At 36.8% G+C, this 10,661-nt stretch overlaps 1 protein-coding gene across 2 annotated transcripts; it reads right to left on the bottom strand.

The window, feature by feature from the left end:
• Window positions 1–214: 214 nt before the first annotated feature.
• Window positions 215–4,713, bottom strand: rbp4 (retinol binding protein 4, plasma). Of its 2 annotated transcripts, none has more exons than XM_056469475.1 (6): window positions 4,605–4,713; window positions 4,412–4,525; window positions 4,195–4,331; window positions 4,013–4,119; window positions 534–746; window positions 215–437 (listed from the first exon to the last, which is right to left on the bottom strand). In XM_056469475.1, exons 2-6 carry the CDS (start codon window positions 4,511–4,513, stop codon window positions 418–420), a joined length of 579 nt encoding a protein of 192 aa, XP_056325450.1. In that variant the 5' UTR covers window positions 4,514–4,525; window positions 4,605–4,713; the 3' UTR covers window positions 215–417. The 2 variants fall into 2 exon arrangements, with proteins under 2 accessions (XP_056325450.1, XP_056325451.1); XM_056469476.1 differs by having other exon boundaries at window positions 4,412–4,520; window positions 4,605–4,695.
• Window positions 4,714–10,661: the final 5,948 nt, after the last annotated feature.

Genomic DNA, 10,661 nt, shown 5'->3' on the forward strand with positions numbered 1-10,661 from the left:
TTATTACAAATAGGCAGTGGTATATTTTGGGTTGTGATATTTTGGGGACTTTTTTGTGTAAAACCTGGCAACCCTGATTTGCTGACGTTTGTATCATCAATCTTAGCAGTCAGCAAAAATCATTTATTCACATAGTTGAACCATGAATAACTATATATTTCAAACAAATGATGGTTAGTTTACCAGCATTAATCACTCAAATTAACAATTCACCTGTACTTGTTTCAATTTTATTTGAAAAACCAAAGTTTACACTGCACATTACTGTGCATTACAAGTGATTATGCATTTTTACTTTGTGCAAAATTATTATGTATTCTCGTTTGGTAAGTAATATGCTTATTTAACATATTTACACATCAGCTAAAAAATATAAAAGGGCAGATTATATCTTCAGAAGCTCCTTGGTGCGATGGTTTAGGTAGCCTCACAGAAACCTGCACGATAAAAAAAACACAAATCAATTATCAGGTCTGATCCGCATCTGCATAATAATATTAATAACAATAATTCATGAGCTTTAACAATCTTACCAGTGTGTGCAACGCGTCTGTATTTGCCCAGGAAGCAGATGTCCTGTTTCTTCTGTGTCACCATGGCCTGGTCTTCAGGCCTGAGCCCGTCAGGATGTCTGGAGAAAATGAAGGAATATCCGTCGAGACAGGTGCCGTCCTCATCCTGCTCTCTGCACGAGTAGTGGATGGCATAGTTATCGTAGTCTGTGTCAATGATCCAGTGGTCGTCATCTGAAAAGTAAACGGGTCACAAATTGGTCAACAAACAAGGAACATCCCTGCAGGGCTTTAAAGTTAAAAACCATTTTTGCAGTAAGGTTTGTAAATCTGCCAACACTCTCCCTTTACCATTATTATCATAGCGTACTATTTGAGGGAGCAGCCATTATTTGTGTTACTATTATTTCCATTACTTTGGACGTTCTGAAAAGATGTTGCTGACTGTTTCCAGCCCAGAAGCTGTCAAAAAGCTGCTGAAAACCAAAAAGCGCCCCCAGCTGTCTTGAGGCTGATGAGCGTGGGGAGGGGGTCACACGCGTTTCTACACTGTTCTAAGCATATGTATGCGAAGAACGGGGGCTATGACATCTCTTTGGAAGATCAAAACAAGTGTATGAAGGCAGACCGGGCCTGGCGGGCACGCCGTTGCAAACCCGCCCAAATTTTCACTACCCGCCCAATCTGGCAACTGTCTCGCGTCTGACTGACCACAAGATGGCGACCACGGAGGAATCTTATCACGGTACGTTTCTAAAACAATAATTTTAATGGGTAAATTGCCGTTTAAAAACTTGATAGAAATCAAAATGCGTTGATTAATTACTAATAAACAGCTCACCAAGTGTTAAATAACTATCAGAGAAACATTCAAGACTTTTAATGCTAATCTAATCTGTCTGTGGGATTTATCAACCAGCAAAGCATTTACAAAATGGCACCCATCAGTGCTCCAATTCACTCAATTTTTGTATACACTCATTTACATGAACTGTATTATTGGATTAGGCTACTGTAGGGAGGAGTGAATGAGGGTATAGGGGCGATTTCTGATACAGCCCAAAACTGGCTTGACTAAAGACCAATATCTTTGCAGTATCAAATAAATAACACACAAACACAATCTTCATATTCAAACCAGGCAAGCAATTGTTCAGCTGCAGTAATTAGGGCAACCAGAATCAGGATCGACATATTAAGGATGGCAACTACAATTATTTTATTCTGTCTGCCTCTCTCCTCTCTTATACCAAGGTTAACATGGTCAGCTGGATCCGGTCGGTATCTTGACTAGATATTGGAGGACAACAGGACCAAAACACAAGCCTTCCAAGGTTTTTCTATTAACTGAGTTGACTTGACTTGACTTGGTTTGGAAAGTGTGAAATAAAATCCTTTAGCAAACACAGCAAGGCATTAATTATCCTGTTTATTTCATGGTCATTTGGCAAATTACAGACAAGTTAAAACTAGTATATGACTTACTTTTCATCAGTTAGGCCATACTGTAAATAAATAGCACATTATATCTAAATGACATGCGTAAATTATACAGACATGTATAATAGCTCATAGTAATGTGTGTTAGCTACCTCTTTCCGAATATTTTTGAGCATATTGGTGAGTGCGTTGATCCCCTCTGGCAACTGTCACTGAGTTATGGTAACTGCTAATGTTTGAGCGATTTTATTTCAGACTCTGATCAAAACTGACTGGAATTACTTGCACATTAAACAGTTTTATTGTTCAGCTACCAGCATCAGAAATAGAAAAAGTTATTTCTTCAGGGTGTCCGCTTGGTCTTAAAAAGTATTAAAAGTTATTAAGTCAATTTATAGAAAATTAAGGCTCTTAAAAAGTATTTAAAAGTCCTAAATGCTATTTTATAAGGTATAAAATTTCATATCAGCATGCTAAAGTTTGCCTGAATTTAATCTGCGAATCTGTGAATCTGTATTTAATCTGCGAAATCGTGATGCATAGTTTATAAAATCAGTCAAATCCTGCTAGATTCGACATCACACTGCTTTGTTTACTGCAGTAACCAAGGTGACACAATTTTTCCTGCTGTTCTATTTACCTTATTCTTCACATATGAGCCACTTGAATCTTTTTGGCATAAGACTTCCGGTCTCTTTCACTTCCATTCATTTTTAGACGTTAAAAACAGCTCGTTATGCTGCTTGATGTTGCAAACTTCTATTTTCTTATTATATTTTTCTACTTGGTCAGTAATGTAATGTAATGTGTATTTATATAGCACATTTATTGTATATGGCCATACACCCAAAGCGCTTCACACCACCACCAGTGTGCAGCATCCACTTGGATAATGCGACGGCAGCCACAGGACAACGGCGCCAGTGCGCTCACCACACACCAGCTGTTTGGTGGATGGAGAGACAGTGATAGAGCCAATTCGGTGGATGGGAATGATTGGGAGGCCATGATCGGTAAGGACCGATGGAGGGACTTTGGCCAGGACACCAGGGTTACACCCCTACTCTTTATGAGAAGTGCCTTGGGATTTTTAATGACCACAGAGAGTCAGGATCTCAGTTTAACGTCTCATCCAAAAGACAAGAAGCAAGTAGTTTGACCGTTTTCTGCCGATTATTATTCCTAGTTATTTCTCCGATAGAAGACTGAATCGGAAGTTCTAAAACAATCACAAAAACAAGCGCACTTCCAAATTGAAAAATAAGGTCAATAGGTGCCACCTGCTGGATTAGCATTTTTGTTCAGTATATGAATAACATTTTAATTTAGTATTCGTTTATTACAATCAGTATTCAGTAAACATGCTGTCAGTTAAAATGTTGCCAGTGTTAAACCTAAAGTAGCGATGAGCTCTTAAAATGTATGGAAAGAGTTGTAAATAAAGGTCTTAAAAGGTATTAAATTTCACTCTCTGATTTCAGTATATACCCTGTTCTTACCTAAACACATTTTGTCTAAAACGCTTAATATTAACTTCTTGTTTGTTGTTTATACTGTTGTCTAAAATCTCGTTTGCAAACATTCATGTCTAATATTACTTAACTACAGTATAATATATTATAGCTTAATTATAGTGTCATTCTTACTGCTTTCTTTAGGCTTACTCATGCAGTAATTTAATATGCACTCTCAAAACTTGCAACGAAGTGATTGACATTTTTGATAATTTCAGCTTGAACATTGATAAAACATTAGATCACAGATGATAGATATTGCAAACCCTAACTTATACTTCTAACCCTATCTACTAATACTCTTTTTATCAAGTGAGTTACAATGTTACTCGTAGTCAAAGAATCTCATCTAAATGAAGTATTATTGTTATTACTTCTTGTTAAGAATATTCAAAAGTAGTAGGTCCACAATATTTTTAGTAAATCTGTCTTGTTTCTACAACCATTTCTAAACATCTAGTTTTCAGACTATTTTTTTTTTTCTGGTAGCTTGGGAGCAGATGAGTGTGAGATGAGTCTTGCGTAACACAATAAATCTGCACTTACATCCAGTCTGGAGATACGCAGCAGCTCCCCAGTACTTCATCTTGAACTTAGCTGGATCTTCAGTATCTTCAAAAGTGCCGAACATGTTGGCGCACATCTCCCAGTTGCTGCAAAAGCACACGTTACAATGAAGCCATTTCTATCGCATAAGAGCATTCACATCACGACCCATGTAAACTTACTTGAGAATGATGACTCTGCCAATGGCGGTGGCCGTCATGGTCCCGTCCTCCTCTACTTTGAAATTTGCCACAATGTTGTCAAGAAGGAAAAGCCCAACAGGGTCTTTCTTGGCCACTGCGTACCATGTTCCTTGATACTAGAAGGACAGCGAGAGACCATGAGGAATGCACGCTAATAAACGCCTCAGCGTGAAGAATGAAACACTGGTTGACTTACCCTCGTTCTGTTAAAGTCCTGTTGGACGGCGATGTTGCTGACTTGACAGTCCTGAGCCCAGCACGTGGCCAGGACACACACAGCTATACAGAGCCTTAACATACTGCTTCTGTGCTGGAGAAAAACAAGCAGAAAAAGTCATGAAAAGACAGACAAATGCAACACTTCTGTCAATTTATCCTGAAGAGCGTACCTAATTCACAGTATTCAGTATTCACTGCTGATGCTGCATTCCTGCGAGGTGACTTATATAGGGTTTGGATTCTGGTGGGTTTTCATAGTCCCACCCAAAGACTCGATATTCCCTTGCCATTGGACAGAAGTTTTTACATAACCGCCGTGTTTCAGGTCTGGACAGGGTTTGTGGCTGCATTGACCTCTGCTCTTCCCCGAATGTGTTTTTCTTCAGTTTGCAGCTGGATTACGCAAGAACTGCGAAGCCAAAACACACATCTGGAAATCTTCAGCACACGGCGTCTTTCTAAGTCATGCCTGAGATTCTGTTCTCTTCTCAAGGGGGAACATTTCTGTTTTATGAACATATGAATTATATATGTTTTCTTAAATTTGTAATAGTAACCAGCTGACTTATTTTCAGCAACTTACACGCACTAATACAGCAGAAATGTCTTTACCTTTTAAACATTTGTATAGTTTTCACAAAATAAAGAAGAAATGGCACCTAAAAGACATTTTGTATCAAAAACCAACTGATTATGAGGCTCAAAGAAGAGAATATTTTAATTTCTGCATCCAAATGAATTTACAAAAGAAATGTTATACACAATAAACCCTGATAAGTTGAGACTACTCAAATAATTTGAGGAAAGTGATTCTCTCAGTTCATTTAAGTAATGGGAAATCGACAACTCGATTAATTGAGTTGACCAAATGTGGTCTCCCCATTGAATTAAATGAAATGTTTAATTACAGATAGCGTAAATGTTTAAGCACAGATAACTTAAATGTTTAATTACAGATAACTTAAAATGACTAATAGACTAAATTTCCACATTTTTCAGCTTTTATATTCTTTACTTACTCTCAGGGCCGATCAAATCAAAGTTGGTATTTAGCCGCACCATGTTGGAGTTTTGTAACATCAAATTTTTACGAGGTGGGTTGTTAGCCTCAACCCCCAACCTGGAGGACTAGGACATACACACATACACTACGGACAATTTAGTTTACCCAATTCACCTGTAGCGCATGTCTATGGACTTGTGGGCAAAACCGGAGCACCTAGAGGAAACCCATGCCAACATGGGCAGAATATGCAAACTCCACACAAATGCCAACTGACCCAGCTTGGACTCGAACTAGCGACCTTCTTGCTGTGAGGCGACAGCGCTACCCACTGCACCTCAATTCACCCCTCCATAAAAATGAATATGAATATAAGCATTCACATATACTTACTACTGTAGCTTTTCTCTTTCATCAGATGGGTCCAGCATCACAAGCAAAATGTCCACCTTGTGTCAGCGCTTTAGGTTTTAGAAAAGTGCATTATAAATAAATTAATTATTATATAACATATATCGACCAATCAGCGCGGTTGTCAAGGCAGAATTTCAAGTGCAACCAATCATTAAGTTAAAATGTTATAAAATATTAAAATATTATTTAATAATAGTTATAAAATAATTAAAATATTAATTTAAAGTTTTTTGCTGCCTAATGAGTAAGTTAAACACTCCTGTTTAGGTTTTGATGACAAAACTTGGTATTTTAAGTAACGTCAAGTTATAACTTAATATCTTTAGTAAAGACAACAGCGGGGTTTACAGTGTAAGCATATTAAAGGGATAGTTTAGGTTTAGGCATAGAGAATTTTTTTTCCCAACATATTTTTAAACAATAGTTTTAATAACTAATTTATAATAAGTAATTTTTTTGTCTTGATGACAGTACATAATATTTTACTATATTTTTTTTAATTAAGGTTGACTAGCCAAGATAAGTTAATAGGCAAGTCATTGGACAACAGTGGATTGTTCTCAATCAAAATAAAATATTTCTTAAGGGGACTAAAAATATTGACCTTAAAAACAGAAAAATATATAATATTTTTGGAAATAATGTGAAATCTTCCTTGCTCTGTTAAACATCACTTGGATAATATTTGAAAAAGAACAAAAACTTCCCAGGAGGGCTAATCATTTTGACTTAAACATTATACGCACACTCACATTTGCTTTTTCTTAGCAGCATGTTCACAAAGTTAAATAACCTCTGTGGATAATTTGATTATTTTGTTTGCTGCCAATAGTTTCAGTGACGTAGGTTTTGTAGTTGAGGGCCAACACCACAATTGCAATGACCCAAATTTACCTCTTCTGAACAACTCAGAAAACTTAAACTTATGTAACATGTCACAACTCCCCCTTTTTGTATGATAAAAACACTTGAAGTGATCTATGATTGATAAAAAAAGCACTCAAGGTGACCTAAGCTTGACAAAAAAACCATAGACTGTAAAAGATAAGCTCCTTTTTAGTACGATAAAAACACTTAAGGTGTTCTACACTATCATGTAAAATGCTGAGGTCGATAAGAGTTTTAACATATTTGTGTTATCTGTTCAAAAAGAAAATCCTGATAAGTCTGTCACATTTTTCACACAAAACATAGTAACACAACTGTTACACAACACATTTTGCACATATAAATGTAGCAATTCAATATATATTACCATGATCTCTGAAAGACCATGTCATCCTGAAGACTGATGCTGAAAACTCAATCCATCAGCTATGGTAAACGTATTTTTGATGGTAATATTTCACAGTAGTCTTGACTATTCTACTTTCCACCCCCACTTATTTCTCACCATAATGCAGCTTTGTCGAACAGAAGACTATAGTGCATAGTCGTAATTTTATTAACTACTACTAATAAGTTTGGCTAACAAAAGTGTTAACAACATGCTAATTCTTGCTAGCAACATGCAAGTTCATGCTAGAAACATATTAGCAACACACTAATTCATGCTATAACCTGATAACAACGTGCCTGCAACTAATGGTAAAAACTTGCTAGCACATGTACGTTCATGCTAGAGGCAAATTAGCAACATGCCAGTTCATATTTTCACCTGATAATTACATATTAACCCATGTTTGAAACATGCTTATAACAGTGGAGCTAGAAACATGGAAACAACATGCTAACCTTAAGTGTTTTTCCAAAAAGCGGCAACCTCCCGCTCTCCCTTGTGAAGCTAACACGGAAGTAACTGAAACTGCAATTCATCGAAATTCCGCTATTGTCCTGGCTCCAAAAAAGAGCTAATTTCTATTGACCCCACTGTTAAAATGGCCAACTTTACTGCAGAAAAAAGTGTTTAAAGCATGGTAAAAAGAATGATTTTGGTTCATTTAGCTAATATTACCCTTAGGACAACTGTGAGGGGGGTGAATTTGTTTTATAAATAATCCGTTTCCTTTATATTAGGTTTTATTAAGTCTGCATAATTAAGGGCGTGGCCACATGAGTGACAGCTAGGTCTCGCTGGTCGCCGCCACTTCACCTCAGCTGTTTCCGGCTGATTAGCTGCTGAACTCGGCATATACATCGTATTTTTGTTTTGTTTTATGTGGTTTTACACAGCCAGTGGCCTTTCATTTCCTACAATTATCAGATGATACGGCATGTTGTGTGCACCTAATTGTAATCACAAACCATTCAGTGGCCTCCATTTCCCATGTGAGTGAAATTATATACTTATATACCATCTCTATAAATGTATTTGTTTTATTCAAGATCATTTATCATTTATATTTTTCTTTAGACCCGTAATGAACTCTAGAATCTGTCAGATTGATTCGCTGTAGGCTATACAGGTCATACAGTGTTAAGCCTGGATTTCATAAGTTGCCTTGCGATTACTAACAATAACATAGACTATATTTAAAGTATTTGGAAGTAATTTGCGTTTTCCTCTGGTGGAAAAGCATCAAAAGAACAATGTTTAGTGGCTCAATGTATTACAACAGTGTTTTTAAAGGACTAAACACTTATTGACATAGTGTACAACTAAGCAAATGTGGTCAGAACACAAACGAGTTGAAGGTAATGAAATATTAAGTGTTCTCCCAAAGAAAAGTCTGTCAAAGCAAAATGCTAGCAGGTGTCTGTAGCTCCGCTCATGCTCCGCCTCTTTTCCCTTGTTTGGTATCCCCAGTCGGTGCGATGACGTGCGAACAAAATGGCGACAGTTGGTCACGCTTCCTTGTAGCTTCTTTTGCGCTCTTCAGAAACCTATGGGAGATACTCCGTCCATATCTTTTACAGTCTGTTTTTTTTATCAAGCTTAGGTCACCTTGAGTTTTTTTTTTATTAAACATAGGTCACCTTAAGTGTTTTTATCATACTAAAACGTTTAAGTTTTCTGAGTTGTTCAGAAGAGGTAAATTTAGGCCATTGCAATTGTGGTGTTGGCCCTTAATCACAACCTACGTCACTGAAACTATTGGCACTAAACAAAATAATCAAATTATCCACAGAGGTTATTTAAATTTGTGAACATGCTGCTAAGAAACACCAAATGTGAGTGTGTATGTGTTATTATTAGCCCCCTGTGAAGCTTTTGTTCTTTTAAAAATATTTTCCATGTGAGCTTACCTAATTTGTGTTAGCAATTCTTGAAAACAATCTGCTAATTCATGTTAGGAACATGTTAGTTTATGTTAGAAACATGCTAACAGCACGCTAAAATGTGTTAAAACAAGCTAACATTATGCTAAAGTCATGTTAACATTGTAAAATCATGCTATGTGCTAGAAATATGATAATTCCTGCTAGCAGTGTTTGTTATAATACCCCCTTAATCTATGGACCTATCTATCTATCTATCTATCTATCTATCTATCTATCTATCTATCTATCTATCTATCTATCTATCTATCTATCTATCTATCTATCTATCTATCTATCTATCTGTGCATGCATCTAGCCATCCATCCATCCATCCATCCATCCATCCATCTCTTAAAATTAATTAACTCAATTCAACCTTATCTGTTACTTCATGGACATTTGCAGACTGTTGTATATTCTAAGATACTACAACTTAAATTGTTATGGGCAGTTTGCAAACAAACGCTGCAATCAGATCTTCCTGTGCTTTATTTGCAACATTACTAATTCAAGCTAAGTCAACCAGATCTTGATATTAAGCTAACTGAGTCTAATCTCAGCTCATTGGATCTTGATGTGCAACAGACACAGACACCCAAATCAAGATCCGTTATGGTTGTCTGTTATAAGTATAAGAAATATAAGTAAAGATAAGAAACCCCTCTGTGCTCAAGGGTGGTGTGGATGGATTGCTAACGATGTTTTGCATGTATAAGCACAGATTATGTGTCAACAGTTCAAGATTTCACTGCAAGCCTGAGGCAAAGAGATTTTTAAAAACACTTCACCATCAATATCATAAAGTCAAGATCACGCAATTAAAGCATGAACACACTTGTTTGTTTTGGGCTTCAGGCATATCAGATCTTGCACACTCATCTTGACTTTTCAAACATTGCATGCTAAATATTTGATCCCATTACAGCAATGGTGAGTATGGTAAATTTAGCATCGCCGCTGTGTCTGTGGGCTCCTCACTGTGAACTTAAACGTGTGAGCGCTCCGAAGCGTCAAGCCAAGCTCTCTGCCTTCAAGAGAGGATATCCTGATAATCACTTTTACTTAATCCTGGATTTACAAAGCCTGGTACATATGATGCAAGGCCTTTTCTTTTGAATTTACCCGCTGCAGGACACTCCCCCAATATAAGAGAAAAAGGAGACAGATCTCTTTATATGTCAGACTGACAGATCAGGCCTAATCCTATCGGTGGAAATAGATCCTGGGTGCAGAAAGTCTAAAAATGCTAATAATAGGCCGCTTCAGAGAACTTCTCTTCTTACTTGGAGAGCTTGAGTGCTGTGGGTGTAATAAGGACAATGCTGGTTGGCAATATCACTTAAACGCTAGCATTCTTCTTGTTTTCTTTGTAGGATTTTAGGTGTAGTATATTGTACATAATTAAAGGACAACCGTTCAATATTTGAATCATGATTTCGCCTTTACTAATTAATTTTAATAGCCATGCCATGACACAATACCAATGATTTAACTTCAGAAGAGTTAAAGGGACATTTAACCCAAAGCTGAAAATTCTGTCATTATTTACTCTCCATTCACTTTAAAATCTCTCTCTCGCTCTTCGGTTGAACAAAAGAGATTTATTTTG

This window comes from Danio aesculapii, chromosome 12, assembly GCF_903798145.1.
Source record: "Danio aesculapii chromosome 12, fDanAes4.1, whole genome shotgun sequence".
Lineage (NCBI taxonomy): Eukaryota > Metazoa > Chordata > Actinopteri > Cypriniformes > Danionidae > Danio > Danio aesculapii.

Coding starts and splice junctions, on each gene's coding strand:
- rbp4 (XM_056469475.1), bottom strand. CDS start 4,513: ATGTTAAGGCTCTGTATAGCTGTGTGTGTCCTGGCCACGTGCTGGGCT. Junction 4,332..4,411: donor AGGACTTTAACAGAACGAGG/GTAAGTCAACCA, acceptor CTGTCCTTCTAG/TATCAAGGAACATGGTACGC. Junction 438..533: donor CAGACGCGTTGCACACACTG/GTAAGATTGTTA, acceptor TTTATCGTGCAG/GTTTCTGTGAGGCTACCTAA.